This window comes from Elgaria multicarinata, chromosome 1 (assembly GCF_023053635.1).
Source record: "Elgaria multicarinata webbii isolate HBS135686 ecotype San Diego chromosome 1, rElgMul1.1.pri, whole genome shotgun sequence".
Classification (NCBI taxonomy): Eukaryota; Metazoa; Chordata; class Lepidosauria; order Squamata; family Anguidae; genus Elgaria; species Elgaria multicarinata.
In genome coordinates, this window is record NC_086171.1 from 89,783,035 (window position 1) to 89,803,090 (window position 20,056).

Genomic DNA, 20,056 nt, shown 5'->3' on the forward strand with positions numbered 1-20,056 from the left:
TCTGTGTTTTAGAATTTTAAATTTTGTATACTCGTTTTTATCTTAATTTTAGAATTTCTGTAAACCGCCCAGAGAGCCCTGGCTATGGGAGAGGTATATAAGTGCAATAAATAAATAAATAAATAAATATAAGGCCGACATAATGTGTTGCTCAGAAAACATTTTGACTATGTGGAATGGTGGTATTACTAAACATGGGCTTTGGGCCATTTTCCCCCAGGAGCAAGTTGTTGTATGCTGTATAGTGATGGTTAATAATCAGCAATCTCCATTGTTCTATTTCTGAAGGGGAATGAGGCAGGGGTGCCCCGTCATCCCTTCTGTTTACTTTAGTGATCATGTCTTTGACAATAGCTCTTAGAAATCATTCCAACATCAAAGCACTGTACGTTGGAGATTCCAAACATAAAGTAAACATGAAGACGAAAGATGTGATGCTTTATGTTACTGGCCCAAGCATAGCCCTTTTAGAGCTAATATGTGATAGAATGATTTGGAGCCACCTTGAGGTATAACTTGAACTTGAAGTCTAAAATCATGCACATTACAATTGCTACTCAAAAGCCAATTACAGACAATGTATGGTTCCCTGGTCTAACTGACCCTACAGCAGAGGTGGACACAGTGCCGGTGCCAGACTATTTTGTGCCCTAGGCAAGGTGAGCTACATTCACACACACACCCCAAAAATGCCAACTTTGATTTTTAAGAACAGTTGTTTCCTGGAAAAAATAAGAAGCACAAAACTTGAAACTGCTAAATTTATTTTAAAGTGCAAGAAATACGTCATGCCAATTATAACAAACAAATTGGAAAGGAACGTCTATGGGTCTAAAATGCATTATTTAATAGGAATATCACCTCCAAATCATCCCCCCCCAACTCACACACACACACACACACGCACACACACACTCAGCATCACTCACTCCAAACAAACACACACGTGAACATATGCATTCACTCAAAGACCCCATGCACCTCATTCACCCATACATTCTCTCTCTCTCTCTCTTCCGGGCGCGTTCCGGAAGTCCGAACGTGGAGCCGCCCCACCCCAGCATTCCTGGTTTTGCTTCGGCTGGGTGGGCGCGGGGCGCCATCTCACCCAACCAGGCCCAGCTGAATCCTTGGGCCGGGCCGGCTCACAACCAAAGCGTGTGAGTGCTGCGTTGTGCCCGGCGCCCCTCTTAGCTTGGCGCTCTAGGCGGCCGCCTGAGTGGCATCTATGGTAGCACCGGCCCTGGGTGGACAACTTATGGACGTCCAAAAGTTTTGGCCAACAATTCCCATTAGTCTTAGCCAATGATGAGGGGTGATAGAAGTTGTAGGCCCAAACATCTGGAGGGCCACAAGTTGCCCACACCTGCCCTAGAACCACTTAAGATTTATATTTCTTCTGATTTACTAACAGTGTGGTTCTGTAAATTGCACTTACTCAGAAGTATGCCCCACTGAGTTCAATGGGACTTATTCCCCAGTAAGTTTGTATTGGACTGCAGCCTGAATAAGTAAAATGTATTCAAATTTAAAATGACATGGAAGACTGAATATCAAAAATGTACCTTGGTTTGCTTGTATTCTAGTGATACAGATGAACATCCTACGGAGAACACGATTTCTGTTCCGAGACTTATCATCCTAGCTGTCTGACCAGGATCTAGCCAAGTGACAAGGGCTAGTGTAGAATTTTATTTGGGTATGAAGATGCTCTAGATTTAAAAGTAGCATGCTACAAAGTCCTATAAATAAAAGCATCTTACGAGTTCCTAATTCGGAAGGTTGTTATGCTGCTTCCCAAATTCAAAATATACATGATCACAAAACAGATATAGCTTCATTCTAGGGCTGGCTGAAATCTCCACCCCTACCCCATTTCACAGTCCCATTTGCAGGACATGAAAGGGGGGGAGCCATTTTGCAAATGGCTACCAGGTGGAGGCCACATCAAAGTGCTCTGCTGGTAGCAGTGAGTTTTACTTCTCAAAATTCAGCTGTTTCAACTCCCATCCCACAATCTCAACCTTTTGGCTCAGTTCTTTTTGGAGACAAATTGAACAAGTAGCAACTGGTTCTCTTCTGCAGGATGCATTGGCCTGAATATATTGGCCTAATATAGGCTAAGGGCAGACCTGAGGTTGTCCTAGAACAGCCAGTTGTATGCTCCATCCAGCAAATATGGGACAAATAGAAATTCAAATTAATGCCTAGGTTTTCACCGCTGGCTCCTCTTGAATTTGATCTGGAGCTCAATTGTATAACTGGAGTAAATTTTACCTACATTGGGGCCTTAGCTAGGCCTAAGGTTTATCCCGGGGATTGTCTCAGGGTCATCCCTGCCTGCTCCTGGGATCCCCTGTGTGTCATTTACATGAACAGGGATGACCCCGGGACAATCCTGGGATAAACCTTAGGTCTAGCTAAGGCCTTGGTTTCAGTTTTGATGTATTCATGTCAACCAGTGTTTTGCCACCAACTTCAGTAACAGAAATCAATCCATGATGCAAAATGTATAACATAAGAACTGACAAAGTGCATCAAACACCAGTGCAAATCTGATCATGGGCAGGAAAATGTGAGGTGAAAAAGTTAATCCCCCTCCTCCAGCACCATGGTGTTGATCCAAACCATGGGCCCCATTGCTATAAATACTTTTTAAAACTAGAGGATCCTATTCACAGCTACCCTGCCTCACATCCAGTCTGGCGCTCAGCTGCTACCCTATACTTTTTCATATAAAATGTCTTGTGAGTGGCTGAGGTGCATAGTAAATGGACTATAGCAGGGGAAAGCAACATGCAGGCCAAATGTGCCCCCATCCTTTTTAGTGCCCCCCTTGCCCTCCCCCAAATGGCCACTGACAGCAAATTGGACTTGGGTTGGACTTGATGGCCTTATAGACCACTTCCAACTCTATGAACCTGAAGGGAGGTCTCAAATGGAGTGCTACAGCATTCTCTCCACCCGTGTGCTATTGAACACTTTTGTATAGGACTTGGATGAGGGTGTAGAGGAGATGGCACAAAGCTTTGAGAGATGGCTAACACCTGGATCAAGATTCAAAATGACCTTGGCCTTAGCTAGACCTAAGGTTTATCCCGGGATTGTCCCAGGGTCGTCCCTGCCTGCTTCCGGGATATCCTGTGTGTCATTTACATGAACCGGGATGACCCCGGGACGATCCCGGGGTAAACCTTAGATCTAGCTAAGGCCCTTGTCAGGTTCAAATACTGGACCAAAACCAACAAAATGAAATTCAACAATAATGAAGTCCTGCATTTAAGTACAACCCCCACTCCAAACCCTACAAATATAGGATGAGAAAGACTTTTGCTTGGCAGCAGTTCATGTGAAAATGATCTAGGTGTTTTAATTGATTACAAGCCAGGAATATGATACAGCTGCTTTAAAAAAGTTGCATTAAGACAAGCGTAGTCTCAAAAATGAATAATTCCATTCTACTTTGTCCTGGCCAGGCACCACCTTTTAAGATGGGCACTGACAAACTGGAGTGGGTCCAGAGGAGGATCAGAGGGTCTGGAAACCAAGGCCTATGAGGACTGAGAGCTCCATCCGACGAGCATTTTGCTCAGGTCCCTCACATGACCTCGTCCGCCCCTTCTGGCCTTCCTTGCAGGACAACCCCCCCCCCCCCCACAACGCTCATTAAGTCTGTTTAGTCTGGAAAAGAGAAGATTAAGGCAAATGCCTTCAAATGCCTGAAAGGCTACCACGGAGGCGCAGCCTTGCTCTCCATCGCTCCAGAGGCCAGGACTAGAACATTGGCTTGGAACTTTGCCTTCCTAGTGGTGCGGGCATTTTGACGGTGGCAGAGCCTGCTTCTGCAGGTGGGGGGGGGCTTCTCTTCCCTGGAGGTGCGGAAGCCCAGGCTGGGCCGCTGACAGCTGCAGACCCCCGGGGGGGGGGGCTGCTGGGCAGATTCCTGGGCTTCGGCTCGACCCTTGCCTGCTCTGGTGCGCTCTACCTCTGCACCCCAGTCGCGGGGGCCAAACGCGGGCGAGCGTCGCGGCCTTCCTGCCTGAGCGCGTGGCGGGCGACCCCCGGGGTCGCTCCTGGGCAGGCCTCGGCGGACCCGCCTGGCTCGCATCGAGCCGGGCCTCCTGGAGGCGCGGCGGCGGCGGCGGCGGCGGGAGCGCAGGGCAAAGCAGCTCCGAGTGCGCCGCCGTGGCTGAATCCTCCCCCGGCCGCCTCGTGCCTCCCCGCCTCCGCGCCCGGCTCGCTCTTTGCGCCACATGCGCCCTGGGTGGCGTCTCCGTCCCGCGGCGGCGCACCTGTTCCCTTCCCCACCCGGCTGACGTCGAGCCGCGTCGGAGCGAGCGAGCGGCCGGCCGGCCTCCCTCCCTCCCTCCCTCCCAGCGGCGGCGGCGACGCCACCGCATATATATCTCTCTCTCTCGGCCGGGATGGAGCGCGCTCGTCGTGCTGGGCTCCGCACTCCCCAGCCGCGGAAGCATCCCCGCTGAGGCGCGCCCTTCTGCCGCTCGCCCGGACGCCCGCCCCCGACGGCGACCCCCGGCCCTCAATGCGTGCCACGCTCGCCCTCGTCCTCCCGCTGCTGCTCGGGAGCTCAGGTGAGAGAGAGAGAGAGAAAGAGAAAGAGAGAGAGAGAGGCCGGCGACGGGGCGGGCAGGGCGCTTTAGGGAGAGGCGCTTCTGGGCTTGAGAAGGGAGCGCTTCTCACGGCTGCTACGCGATGGCTACGCTACTGCTTTTAAAGCGCTTTAAAGCACTTTATAACAGTTTTGACAACTGTACATGGAGTGTGTCCGGGGCCCCAACAGTTGTCAAAACTGTTATAAAACGCTTTAAAGCAGTAGTGTAGATCCCCTGTGGACGGAAACCACCCCAGGATTTTGCATTTGGAGGCACCTGAAAGGCTCTGGCCACAGAGAGACCGAAGGTTCATCCTGGGATCATCCAGGGTTCGCCCCTGCCTGAGCGCCGGATCCCCTGTGTGTCACCTAGATGAACAGGTCTGACCCCTGGACAATCCAGGGATAAACCTCAGGTCTAGCTACGGCCGAAGAGGAGGAAGCGAGAAGAGCGCTCGCTCTCCCCCCACCCCGGCTTTTCGCAAGCCCCATACTCTTCATTGTCGCATCACTGCCCAGAGTTTTGTGACGCTCACTGTCAAAACCTCCTTGTGCTGTATCTGTTTTGCCAATTGCTTTACCCTATGACATTCTTCCAAGAAACACGCCCCCTCCTCCATACACGCTCCTTCCTTCTTCTCGCTCTACAACAACCCTGTAAGGCAGAGTGGCTGACTGGCCCACTGTCACCCATCCAGTGGTCCTCATGGCTGACTAAATGGGGCAGGGATTCGAACCCAGCACTCTGGAGCCTGAGTCAGGTGCTGTCCTCTGCATCCTGATCACTCTCAGAATGATAACACTTTGTTCAGGGCGCTTCATAGTATCTATTTAACTTTTACAATAACTCTGCAAGGTGGAACAGTATTGTGTTATTGTAGATGGGGCAGGGGTAGTGAGAGAGCACTGCCTTGCCCTCCAGCCATGTACTGAACTTATGACTTAGGCGAGTTTAGAATTAAATAATGTTGTGGCTTGCAGTCTTTCTAGCCTGTTTATTTCGTTCCACTGTGCTCAGTGAGGCTTACTTTGAGGTAAGTGTTCACAGGCTTTCAGCCATGATCACTATACTATCATTTACCCTCAAGAGAAGTGTACACTCTCACTCTCATTGTTAATTCATGTGCTACTTCTTCAGACTTTAGGGCCGAAGAAAAAGAGTTACTAACATCGGATCAGACTGGAAACTCCTCCAGTAATATTTGCGTATGCCATGCAATTTGATCCAAAACCCATTGTTCCCAGTATAAGAACTGGTGTGGCGTAGTGGCTAAAGTGTTGGACTGGGAGCTGGGAGATCTGGGTTCTAGTCTCCAGTCGGCCATGGAAACCCATTGGGTGACTTTGGGCCAGTCACAGACTCTCAGCCCAGCCTACCTCACAGGGTTGTTGTTGTGAGGATAAAAATGGAGAGGAGGATGATTATGTATGCTGCCTTAGGTTCCTTGGAGGAAAAAAAGCGGGATATAAATGCAATAAATAATACAACAACAACAACAACAACAATAATAATAATAATAATAATAAGATGTGGCTGATTATAAACAGTAGACTTGGTCCTATATTCAGGGATGGCTTCTTTGTCTTAGTATGATTGGTTGGAATATTTATCAGAGGGCAGTAATGCTGAATTGTGTCCAACATGTGCAGCGATGGGGAAATGCTTTGGCAATCAAGGTTGTGTTTTACCACCAGTCTTAACTATACACTATCAGAAGTTGTTTTGTTTGAAGTAGGATTTATCCCCAAGTAAGTGTGCTTATAATTAAAATCTCAATCAGCCCATGGTGTGTGGAATCCATTTTTCTTAAACTGCACACTTGCTAGAATTCTGGCTGATGGAACACAATAACCCAGAATGTGGGAGACATTTTAAAAATACTGGGACAGTGTAAATGTATTCACATTAGAAAAGCTGGGAGCTGCTTCTTGAGTGACTCACTGCTACATATGCAATAACTGCCTAATGTAATTTTAGGTAAACACCTATCTGCTAGTTTTGGCTGACTAATAAGAATGACATCCTGACTCGTTTCATTTCTCATCTATAGTGTGCCAGCATGCCGTTGGATCAGGGCTAAATGTGACGGAACATGAGCAAAGAAGCATGCCTGTCTTGAGGACTCTGGATGCACCTGCTGCAATTGAGATATTTTCATCAGGAGTTGATTATGAAGAGGCCGGGGAGAAAGATGTGAAGGAGGTGATGGCACCGCAGTTCCTTGTGGGTGATCCAGGTAGAGGTATGTTCAAGTGGGGGCCTTTATCTTCAAAGAGTCCTTTGAGATGAGCAACTGCTTTTATCTCCATTATCTCTAATTATCTCTTAATTGACCCTGTGTACACTTTTGACTTGCACCTCTATCAATTCTGCATAATAGCCAAGAAAATCAGTTGGGTTAAACGGCCTGTGAGTGAGCGTGAGGTGTTAGATTGAGTCTGAAGCTCTCTGAGTCTTTGTGCAGTTTGGAAATCCTATATCTCTTTTTTGATTGTTTTCACTGAATAAATCAATGGAAATATATTTGCTGTCTGACAGGAATCTAAACGTTAATAGTTACTTGCGTGGCACTGTGATCTTCAAACTAGCAGAAGCAGCCATCGTTTCAAAAGTCTAGATTTGGCCTGTATTTTCAGTGTTGTTGCAAAAGATTTAATGTTGGCATTTAAGAAGTACAGCTGAGGACATAACTGCAGTGCAGCTGTAAGCTGGTTTAAGCCCAGCCTAAGACATTTTGCTGTCTGAGGTGAAGGATAAGAATTTTGTACATTCCTTGTCTGAAAATCATCTTGACTGGCAGTTGAATCTTACTTCAGCACTGGCGATGGGACAGTGTCCTCTACTGTACCTGAGGGCAGCAGGCTTGCTTAGGAAAGGCAGGGCAGCAAAATTCATCATACACAAAGCTCTGCCCTCCCATACCTCACTGCCTCTCCCAAGCATCTGCCTAATGGTAGGGCTGGCCCTCTCATTCTCTTTCCTTCAGGGAGCCCTGGGAACTCTAGTTCTGTGAGGGGGTGGGTTCTAAAGATCTCTAACAGACAATGCTTGGCTCTCTCACAAAGCTACAATTACCAGAATTCTTTGGGGGAAATCTTTGATGTTAGTGGCATAGAATCAATGCATTTGTAGGGTAGGTATGCCTTAAGGTAGGTCTGCCTGTGCTTTCTAGTGAAGAACCCGTTCGTAACCACTTAATCAATTAGTTAATTTCCCTTCTTTCCGCTTCTGGGAGCTTTTCCTATGGAGGAGCCATGAAGGGAGGGAGCCTCCAGGCAGGGTTAGGGGATTTACTTTACGTAAAAGTAAATCCCATTGATTTCAACTGCTAACGTGACCTGTTGCGGATCTACCCTACTGCTTTAAAGCGCTTTAAAGCACTTTTGAAAACTGTATATGCAGTGTGTCCTGGGCCCCAGCAGTTGTCAAAACTGTTATAAAGCGCTTTAAAGGAGTAGTGTAGATCCTGCCTTGGTCTGTGCCTGGAGGGGAGAGAAATGGAGAGAAGGGGAGGCTGGAAAGATTTTCCCTCTTTCTGCCCCTTTTCCTAAGCAGAGTCCAAGGGGCAGCAGGTTATGTTAGCAGTTGAAATCAATGGGATTTACTTTTGAGTAAAGTAAATCCCCTAACCCTGTCCGGAGGCTTCCTCCCTCCCTCAGCTGACCAAGCAAGTGGTGTTAAAACCAATCATGGCTCCTTCTCTTGGAGAAGTGGGAAAGAAAGCGAGCAGGGCGAAGTGGTGGGGTGTGTGTGTGTGCTTGCTTGCATCTTCAAGTTCATGAACTACAGGTGTGCTGGTTCCCTTACTCTAAAGTAAATCCCATTGATTTCAACTGCTAACGTCACATGCTGGCTTACCTTTGAGGAAAGCCCATTGAACAGAGAGAGTCTTACTTCTGAGTAAACACGTATAGAACAATGCCCATACATCATGGAAGGGGGGAGGGAGGTTCCCCCCCCCCCACAGCATTACAACTTACAACAACCAATAAACTGTAGGGGGAGGTACAAAGGAGATCAATGGGCAAGGCCACAGTGAAAACAACACTGTGTGAGTGAACCTCAGCGGGGGTAACGGCAATGCGCTACAAGAGAGGTGTAAGTTTGCAAGTTTTCATACGGTATATAAGCACAATTTAAACGAAGTAGGATAATTCGAGGGAGAACCACAATAAAAGGGTACGTGGGATGAAGGCTTGAGTGTGCTTATGTGAAGCATGTGGTTTCGTGGTCATGTATCCCATTCATACAATACAATTTAGAGTTACACCTAAAACCTTGGGGGATTCCACACATCGTACTGAGGCCGCTTCCATGCGGCCCCAGTGCGACCCCAAAGCGATCGTGTAACTTGCCTGGCGAAGAGACGAGGAAGAGGCGTCCTTGCCGCCACCGCCGCTGCCCACCTACCTCCTTACCGGCCGGGACGGAGAGCTCGGCGGAAGAAGGCGGGGTGGAGAGCGGAAGAAGCGGCCTCAGTACGACGTGTGGAATCCCCCCAAATCTTAGGCCGTTCATTCTATGCCTCAGTCTGACCTACCTCACAGGATTGTTGTGAAGATAAAACTGGGAGAAAACAATGTACATCACCTTAAGCTCCTTGAAAGAAGGAAGGGATAAAATGTAATAAATAAACAGGCTATATATAGTAGCCATGTTTACATGCAACAACACACTAGAACTCCATAGAGGCTGGGCTTACAATTCACAAACTGCATGCGGATATGTGCAGCCATTTCACTCCTGCCTTGTTTTTACCACCACCAGAAGTGACTAACCAGAAAAGGAACGCTTACTGTGCCATCTGAAGTGGGGATCCTGGTTTATTGTGCCCCTTGCAAGCCAGAGTTGCAAACCTGAGTGTTCTGAGTTTACAGTTCCTAGCTTGTTTGGGAGTATTAAGCCATGAATACCTGTTTGGACAACACTGTAAGGTTTTGTTTTCCATTGAGTGGGAGGAACCAAATGTGAGTGAATGGGCTATTATTTATTTATTTATTTATTTATTTATTATTATTAATTACATTTCTATACTGCCCAATAGCCGGAGCTCTCTGGGCGGTTCACAAAAATTAAAACCATTCAAAGTATAAAACAACAGTATAAAACCATAATATAAAATACAATATAAAAGCTCAACCAGATAAAAACAGCAGCAATGCAAAATTACAAATTTAAAACACCAAGTTAAAATTTATTTATAGACTGTTAAAATGCTGGGAGAATAAAAAGGTCTTCACCTGGCGTCTAAAGGCATATAATGTAGGTGCCAGGCGAACCTCCTTAGGGAGCTCATTCCACAGCCGGGGTGCCACAGCAGAGAAGGCCCTCCTCCTGGTAGCCACCTGCCTCACTTTCTTTGGCAGGGGCTTGCAGAGAAGGACTTCTGAGGTACATACGGGAGGAGGCGTTCCTTCAGATAGCCTGGCCCCAAGCCATTTAGGGCTTTAAATGTTAATACCAGCACTTTGAATCGGGCCCGGACCTGGACTGGCAGCCAATGAAGCTGGAAAAGGACTGGCGTGATGTGGTCTCGCCGGCCAGTCGCTGATAGTAAATGGGCTGCCCTGTTTTGTACCAGTTGAAGTTTCTGGACCGTTTTCAAAGGCAGCCCCACGTATAATGCATTGCAGTAATCCAAACGAGAGGTTATCAGAGCATGGATACATGCTCTGATTGGGCTACATGCACAATCAAACAGCTGGTAAACAATAAGCCAGATTCTCCAGAATTCTGGCTTAGCTTTGCATGCAAGCATGGTCAGTGTGAAGTAGCCGTCAAGTCTTTAAGATCATGGCCTAAAAAAATAAAATAAAACGGCATTTTGTTTTGGTTTCTGTTCCCCAGGAAGCTAGAAAAGTCAGGATTAGATTCTGAAACTGAGTTGAGTGTGACCTCTCTGCATGTGTCGTGTTTGGGGAAAATATTTGAGAATGTCTCATTTTTTTCTTAATGGTGACTAGAAATGGAACAAGTTATTTTGTGCAATACAGTTTAATTCCATAAATATGCACTTTTAAACTAGGATTTTTAAATCCTCTATAAAATTCCACAATTGCCTGCTCTGTCCTATTAAACCCCTCTGAAAGGCAAATACTATTAGGGTTAACCATATTACCTCACTTCATTAGACTCACTAAACATAATTAGTCAACATTACTTTATTTGCCTTTGATGCTGTGCAATAATGTTTATGATAAATTAGTCAACAACAGTTATTACTAGCTTTGATTTTATTGCATTTAAAAATGGGAATCAAACTTGAAACATATTAAAATAGCTTGCACGCTAACTTTCTAAAATGGCTCTAATGTGATACAGTGAGCTTCGCCAGATTGGGGGAAATCATGGTTCCCTACTGTCGCTTCTCCGCCCCCACTTCTGTCGCACAATACTTTCTCACGGAAAAGGAAGAGGAAGTAAACAACGACCATGTGGCCCATTCAGTGGGCTTATCATGACGCTTCTCCTGCACACAGCAGGAGATAGCAGCAAGTTCCATCTCTAAAAAAAAATCAGACTTACCGGGGTCTTTTTTGTCATGGGAGATGCATAGGAAGTGGACGATATTGTGAACAGAACCTGCGAAAATCCATGAGTCCCCAGTACGAGTGTGCAATAAAACGCTCGTTTGATGACACTCTGAATCACACCACATTGTTACCTTAATAGGATGACCTGGTTTACACAGTGAAACATTCCACGGTGTTAACCATGGATTGTTCAGGAGTGAGTGAGTGAGCGTGCTGCCTCGCAACCACTCGCCCATTCCTGATGACACTGAACAACCCAGGGACGCTCAACCCAGAATTGTTCCCCATTATATCCAAATCCAGAACCCTGGGTTGTTGCTGGAGAAACAATCTAGATTAATAACATATGATTTGTTCTTGAGTTATAACTCGTTTGTTTCTCTCTCAATAACCCAGAGTTCTGGGTTCACACATCACAGAGAACTGTTTGTCTGTTTGTTTGTTTGTTTGTTTATTATTTAAACTCTTCCTTAGCCACCTTTCAGGGCAGGACCCCTCCCAAAGTTGCATATAACAATAAAACTCACATAATAAAAAACCAATAATGTAGTAAAAAAATAAAAACAGCACAATAATAATACTCACATAATAAAAACAGATACAATAATAAAAGCAGTGAAAACCACAGCAGCAAATATTCTTAAAAAACAACCAACACCAGCATAAAGACAAAACTTATCAGCAGCTACAACAGTCTGATAAAACATAATCAGGGGAAGGCCAGAGTAAAATAATGGGGTTTCAGGTTATGCCTACACACCAACAATGATGGGGCCTGGTGGACCCCCGATGGGAACTCATTTCAGTGGTTTGGGATTGATGTGAGGCTAATTTGAGGAACGGCAGGTTACTACTGTAAGTAATTCAAATAAATACTTCCTCTTTCCAGGTGAATTACAATTTAAGAAACCAGCAAGATCGGAGAATGGAAAAAAGAACCCTAACAAACACAAAAGAAGGGGCAATAAGGAGAAGAAAAATAAAAAGAAGAAAGCTCCATGTGAAGGAAAGTTTAGAAACTTCTGTGTTCATGGTGAATGCAAATATATCGAAGATCTCGACATACCCACATGCACGTAAGTTAACCTATGGAACTCTTGAGTGTTGATCTGGGATCTGTGTAGGTATTTTAAAAGGCAGTACTATATGCAGTTCTTTATATCTTGGGGGCAACTCATGTTCTGTATTAATCCCCTTTAATCTATACTGGGCCTGGGTAAAAACCATCACTGAACAGCAGTAGCACCAGCAATATTCTCAGTTCCAGTAATGTAATACTGTCCCAATCAGCCAAGACTAACCAAAATACCTATCTATAGCAGCTGGGCACATGTGTCTTCCATCAGTGCACAAGCCCTGCTTAGGCTGTGGCTGAGCTGCTATGATATCACAGAAACCTGGAGATGAGTCCTGCCAGGTCTTTGGCTTCAACCTACTGAGATCATGAGATGAGTCTCCCATGCCATCTAAAGCCATTGGTTGAATTGCTGTGATTTTTACTCAGGGAGAAACTGTTACGTCAAAGACCCCTAGACCCAGAAAGAGCTATGTGCCAGTAGTGAGACAGGTTTAATAAAGGCAAGGGCACATAAAGTATACTGAAGTACTTCTTTTCAATACGTTAGTATTCTACTTAATTCATTGTGTCACTTGAAAATCCTTTTATGTAAATCTAAACGATTGTAGAATTCATGAGCTGCATAATGGGCTCCTGCACTCATAATGTGATCCTAAGTTTAAAGATGGAATGAGGTGTGCCTTCCCCAAACATACCATTCAAACTAATTGCAACTTACTGTACTGCTGACAATCCTTACCGTAGTGCAGTGGGACTTAACAAAGTATGTCAACCACCAGCATCTTACAGTGAGTATCGTAGTTCCTCAGTCCTACCGTCTGAGTGACTTGTGTTTCTGTAGAATTGCAGTGAGTGCACAAATACTGTGTAGTTAATGATTTGCATGGTTAATTTTCAGATGCCATCAAAATTACTTTGGTGAACGTTGTGCTGAACAGTTCTTGAAGACACACAGGAACAACGATTCAGCAAATCAGTCAACAACAGTACTCATGGTGTACTCAACCACAGTAAATGTGGTGGTGGCGGTTGTACTCTCATTCTTCAGTTTCGTCGTCATTGTAATCATTATCATAGTGCAGTAAGTAACGCAATTTCATTTCTTCATTTAGTTGAGGAAACTCTGCCAGCATAGTGAAACAGTGGCAGAATGACCTATAAATGTATGTGATACACATGTATTAAAATGACTGAATGAAGCATGATGGTGAAGTTGAATAACTTGAACTATATGGAATAATTTGTTAGGCCAATTTTGCTAGTGAAGGCTTTGCTTCAGTGAAGAGGTGCACCTTTGAAACCCTTCTAGACTCTATCAAACTCTAGCATTGTTTGAGCACATTACTGAATTGGGGGGGGGGGATTTGTACAATGCGTTTGTTCTCTTACATCCCATATGAAGTATGACAAATCAGTTGATCACAAATGCAATCTGAGTTGGTGGTCTAAGTGATCACTTGTCAAAGTGGGATGAAGTTCACTTGCATGGGGCAAAATGAGCTTGAAATAATGTATTTGGTGTGTGAAAAATGCATTATATGTGATGATGAAACTGGCAGAATGTTCTCCAACAAAGAACACAAATGCTTAAATCTCTCTGGTTTTAATTATTTGTATATGTGTATGTTTATGTGTACATATTTATAAAATGGAGTTGCTGCTATATTCTTCTAAAAGTCAAGTGTAGCTTAAACTTTGGAATCCAAGAACGAATGAGCTGAAACAAATGGCCAGACACTGGACTCCATAACTGCCTAGGCGCTAGTAAAAGCTGGTATTGGCCACACCTGTGTCTTGAGGACTCTGTGCAGCTAGTAGGCTGAATATATTGGGCCAGGCCCTCTCCACTGCAAGTAAATTAAACCTCAAGCACCTAAAGGTTCCCATGCATTTTATTTATAGTAGGGTGGCCATTTGTTAAATGCTAAAGGAGGACATGCATTAAAAAAAGAGGACTAAAGAGGGTACATATTTGCATTAAATTGCTTGTGCTAACATATATGTGTATACATTTCAAATTAATTACTATAATTTAAATAGAAATAATTAATAATAATTTTAATAGAAATACAATACACTTCATTATAGCGTAGAAGACCGTGACCTGTGTGCCTTGCTCAGTTTGCTGTTCAAGTGCTGTTGGTGGGCAGCTTCAAGGCTCCTCCTGATCAACAGAGGATGCCTTAATATAAGAGGACATTTCTGGGCAGCCCTTCAAATAGAGGACTGTCCTTTGTAAAAAAAAAAAAGGGGGGGACACATGGCCATCCTATCGTGCTGCTTCAAGGGTCCTATGTACTAGGCCTTGGCTTTGGATTTGGATATCTGAAACTTTGGTGGCCATGTTATGCCAAAGCCACCGTTTAGTGCACAGACCTAGTGGGGGAAGAGCCTACAACTCCCAGCATGCAATGCCTGGGAGGGAGGGGCTTGCTGGAGCCCAGGAACATCAGGCACTCGTGGCCTTGCTGCCACAATCGCCTGCCCACTGGCACGGTCGCCCACCCACCCACATGGTGGTCCAGGACAGGCAAGTCACTGGATGGGTTCTGCAACTGCCCCACCTCCACCTGCTTTTCCCGAGAGCTGCCTGCTTCTGGTAAAGGCTGGGCTCCCAGAAGCAGCCGACAGAATAGGGCATCAGTCTAACAGCCTTTTTTTATTTAGTTTTTTGGACAACTCTGTTAAAGTTAGTCCAGATGAAGTAGATACTGGAATGTTGCAAGCAGATGCTGATAATTGCTTCATATGAACACTTGAGGAATGCTACTGGGAACATATCCCGTAAGTCTCCCAATATGCAATGAGGAAAGACCTAATTGCAGATCTCACAGGAATAGCTCATGTTTGTAAAGTTCATTGGAGCCGATCTATTCAGGATCAATCCAGCTTTATAAATCTAGGGACTCCTAAAACAAAGATACTCAGAGTATTTGTGGACAAAGAAATGGTACAGAATAAAATCAACTTTGACATTAAAAAAAATACATAAATCACTTTAAAACACTCTAAAGCGCTATATAGAGGCTAGATATTACTATTATTTTAAAGTCTTCCCTACCCCATCATTAACCTTAATATCAATTTCAGCAAAATTCTTATTCAATCTTTTAAAAAATCAGATTTAAAATGATTAAAACTCACCTCTTGCTTGCTTAATCTCTGCCATTAAAGTCCAGTCAAAATGTAAAAATCAGCAGTCAGTTTTAACAGGCATACATCTTCCTTTAGATCACTTAGAAGGCAATACATAGGCCTTCTGAAGCGGAAGAATTAAGTTTTAAAAGTTGTGTCTCTGTGTAGAATCAACATGCTTTTTATAGAAATCAGAAAAGCTTTCAAAAATACCTTGTTGGCCGTGTGCCAGGAATAAGGCTCTGGTATTCCCCGTAGTAACCTATGGCTGTGAGCTGGACCATAAGGAAGGCTGAGCGAAGGAAGATAGATGCTTTTGAACTGTGGTGTTGGAGGAAAATTCTGAGGCCATAGCTAGACCTAAGGTTTATCCCTGGATCGTCCAGGGGTCAAACCAGTTCATCTAGGTGGCACACAGGGGATCCAGTGCTCAGGCAGGGGCGAACCCTGGATGATCCCGGGATAAACCTTAGGTCTAGCTGTGGCCTGAGAGTGCTTTGGACTGCAAGAAGATCAAACCAGTCCATACTCCAGGAAATAAAGCCAGACTGCTCACTTGAGGGAATGATATTAAAGGCAAAACTGAAGTACTTTGGCCACATAATGAGAAGACAGGATACCCTGGAGAAGAGGCTGATGCTAGGGAAAGTGGAAGGCAAAAGGAAGAGGGGCCGACCAAGGGCAAGATGGGTGGATGATATTCTGGAGGTGACGACCTTGGGGGAGCTAGGGGTGGCAACAGCTGACAGAAAGCTCTGGCGTGGGCTGGTCCATGAAGTCACGAAGAGTCGGAAACGACTGAACGAATAAACAACAAGTCCAGCATCTTAGCTGGGTTGTACTGTCATGGAAACGGGACACGATCTAGCAGGGAGTTCTCGTGTGCAAGTCCCGTTGAAATGACTAGGAGCTGCAAAAGAGCAGAACTGTACTTTCTCACAGCTGCCATTCATTTCAGTGGGGCTTGTACAGGAGAATTTCCCATTGGATTAAGCCTTGGGTCCAGAAATGTAGGCCATAGCCACTGCCACCCCAAACCTTGGTGCTGATGTGTGCCTATCTTTTAATTTATTGTTAAGGTGATCTTTTTAGTGGTCAATTTAAAGTAACCGTTTGTTGTTTACAACCATTTTGCACATGTTTTGGGGAGAGCAGTTCCGTTTTTGTGATGGCACATAATGGAGTCAAAAATATATTTTTCCCACAGAATAAGAAAAAAGTTTCCTAAATATGATGAAAAAGAGGAAAGGAAAAAGCTCCGACAAGAAAATGGAAGTTCCCACAATGGTGTTTAAAGAAAAGTGAAGGTAGGAGTTCCTTAGACTATTTCACAATATGCTTCCTTCTGTATTTAGCAGAATGTGATGGCGAATGTCACTATTGGCCATTCCAGGGCTAGATCTTGATTTAAGGCTGCAATCTTATACTCCCTTATCTAGGACTGGGAGTAAGTCACACTTCTGCGTACGCGTGTATAGATTTGCTCTGTAAGTGTAATGAAAAGAGTTTGCTGCAAAAACAGTGCAGACACTGTCAGAAAAGAGCCAGGCTATCAGATGCATAGCTGCCATTGTGAGTTCAATACTTTAGGTTGCAGAAAATGTATACTTAGTCAAACCAACCGAGGAACTGTCTGTTCTGACTACAAGTAGTTCTTTCAGATTTCAGTCAGGGACTTTTCTTGGCCTCCTATCTGAGATACTTTGAGAGATGGCCACAAATTGAACCCAGAACCTTTTAGCGTGCAAATTATGTGCTGATCACTGAGCCACACCCTTTCCCAATGATCAGCTGAAAGAAAATTTAGCTCTAGTATATATGGGTGCTCTGATATTTCCTGCTTTAGCTCTCCAGAAAACTACTAATTGACAGCATGATGCTTTTAAAAAAAATGATCAGTGTCCAAACCATTACAGCGTTTGCCTCTTGCAGGTGGTGAAGAAGCTATTGCTGAAGCACATGCTGTTCCAGGGAGGCACATCTGCAAAGGTTAAATCAAGAACCTAGAGGAATGGGTTGAGACTGAGACCCTGACTGCCCCCAACATGGAAGATGCTGCAAAGAGGGATTTTGCACTCTCTCTTATCTCTTGGCAGCTGCCAATGAACACAGAACATGCTGCTGCACTTGCAGGAAAGAACATCCATAGTTTTCATAACCACTGGAGAAGCTGGCCCACACTGTTCAATACTGGAAGACTATCAGAAGGTCGTTGGCTTGCAGACTTCCCTTTTGCATGTGTTATGTGTCATCAGAATTGTTGACTGAGGGTTTACAGAGAAATCTGAGAGAGAATATGAATTTAGGAGATGTTCATGATAGTAAAGAGAAATTCTATACTGAATTCCACGGAACCCTATGAAGGTGAAAAGAAAACAAAGTACTCCTTCAGACAGGGACAAATCACATTCCTTTACCGTGGCTCTGCTTCCTGCTTCTCTTTCTCTTCTACAACAAGCTGAAGTTACAAGAAGAAAAGAGCTGGGACCATGTGGCTAGTACAGCCTCAATACAATTGAATGGGACACCGCCCTCTAGTGGGCATTTTATAGCACAACTTTGCCTGCACATGGCAGGAAAACCCAACAAATATCAATACGGCCTAGAAGCGTTGGGTTTTCTGAGGTTTCATTTTTAGTGCTAAAACCAGAAAATGGAGCAGGAGATGCACAGGAGGCTGACAGTGTTGTCAGAATGACCCACGAACATCTGTGAGTGGCCAGTAATGAGCGTGCTTATAAAACACTCATTTAAAGATGCTCAAAAACAGAGCAGGTTTTGAGTAAGTCTCTCATGCTGCTTAAAGAGCTGTGTGACTCCATCTGGGACAAGCAACACAGGGCGTGCCTCTCTTCTTCCACACCTCCACCTCTGTCATCTTGAGGATTCCCATTTGCTGTATCAAAGGGTGGCAGACCAGAAATGTTATTTGCTACAGATTACTTTTTACTTTGGATGTCTCACTTTGAAGGTGCATGAATAATTGGAGCGATTTCAAGGTTGCAGCTACTGTAAGTTAAACCACGTGTGCTGTAAAGTACAGCGATTTTAAGACCTGAATGTCATGGCAAAACTCATCCAATCACAAAACAAATGTAAGAGTTGCTTGTTGGTGATTTTGTGCTCTTTTGGAACTAATCTAATCTTCATCTGCAGTGTGTCAATACTAGTGATTGTTGCCTTGTTCTGTTAGCATTCTAAATCCAGGGGAACCTACACCTTAAAAAAAATGAAGATGTGGAATGATTGTATTTAATAGTCTTCCTCTAACGACTTTTCACTAAAGTCCTCCTTAAATCAGAGAGGAATAAGTTGGTTAGTCAATGAACTCTAAGTGGCATTTGGTGGTTCAAGTAGTCTTGAAGAACTTGCTATGAGAAAGCCATCATAAGTGGCACAGTTTTGCCCATCCTGTTGTCTCACTATTTCTCCTTTGGTCTCTTGATCCTACTCCCACCTCAAGTAAAGAAAAAATATATTTGTGCCAATCCACTGAGAATCACTCCTTCTCAGTTTCCATTGGGATGAGTAGAGGTCATCCAGGGAAATGTGCTGCGTAGAAGATGGCCAAGTTTGGCAAAACCTACCTAGGATCAAGCATACAAGGGAATTTATCGTTTATTGATGAAATAATTCTGAAAAATAATTTATTTTATTTAACTGAAATTACAATCCTGTGCATGCTTGTTTGTAAGCTCCAATGAACACAATGGGATTCACTTCTTCATACATAGGATTGTGATACACAACAGCTTGTGTATCAGATGGTTTGTGACAGAAAAGCAGAACTTAAAACATCCCTGTTCTTATGCTACTTTGGTATAAATATGTAACTACAAAGGTTTTCTATTATTGTAAATAATGTGTTCTTGTATTTAATATGTTCACACAAGTCATCATGACCTATTTATTTTCTAATTAAACTTTTTTACACAAACATAACTGAATTATAATGTGTTTTTATTGCTTCTTGGCATTATTAGTGCTGAATTATTACATTCCCATAAATCAGTATCCAACACAATAACCCTAAGGCCGTTGCTAGACGAGGACTTAGCCCGGTGCGAGGCCCGGGCTCCCTGCCATGCGTGCAGACGACGCACAGGGGATCCCGGGGTCAGGCCGGGCTAAACCCTCCCTTGACCCGGGATAACTGGATTCGCTTGTGGCCCGGTTTTTCTGCAGCCCCGGGCTGAGCCCAGGACTGTAGAAGGTCTAGCTACTTCCGTGGCTTTTCCCGGCTGCTTGCTTACTCGCGAGTAGCCGGGAGACGGAGCGCTGTGCCCATCAGGCCAGGGGGAGTGAAATCATGGGGGGGGGAGATGGGGGCCGGGGGGGAAAGAGTGGACCCGGCAGGAGAGATGGGGGGGGGAAGAGCGGAGCCAGGGTGGGGAGAGCATGGAGGGGGGGGCACGGAGGGGGCATCGGACATGGCGGGCGGGTGATCGGGTGGGCATGGCGAGCGGGCAGGGGGGGCATCAGACATGGTGGGCAGGGGGAAGAAGAACGGGGCCAGGGCAAGGAGATCAGGGATGGGCTAGCGAGCGGGGGGCGGACATGGTGAGTGGGGGGAGGACGGGCGAGTGAGCGGGCAAGGGGGCATCAGACATTGTGGGGGGAATCGAGGGCAGGGGGAGCGAGGAACCCTTTATTTATTTTTTAAAAAAGACTTCCGTTGGTGCGCTCCTGCGCACATG

General features: G+C 45.0%; 1 protein-coding gene across 1 annotated transcript; it reads left to right on the plus strand.

Moving 5' to 3' along the window:
• Positions 1-4,543: 4,543 nt before the first annotated feature.
• AREG (amphiregulin) lies at positions 4,544-18,542 on the plus strand. Its single transcript, XM_063116668.1, has 6 exons — positions 4,544-4,592; positions 6,664-6,855; positions 12,036-12,222; positions 13,123-13,305; positions 16,567-16,666; positions 17,292-18,542. Exons 1-5 carry the CDS (start codon positions 4,544-4,546, stop codon positions 16,652-16,654), a joined length of 699 nt encoding a protein of 232 aa, XP_062972738.1. The 3' UTR covers positions 16,655-16,666; positions 17,292-18,542.
• Positions 18,543-20,056: the final 1,514 nt, after the last annotated feature.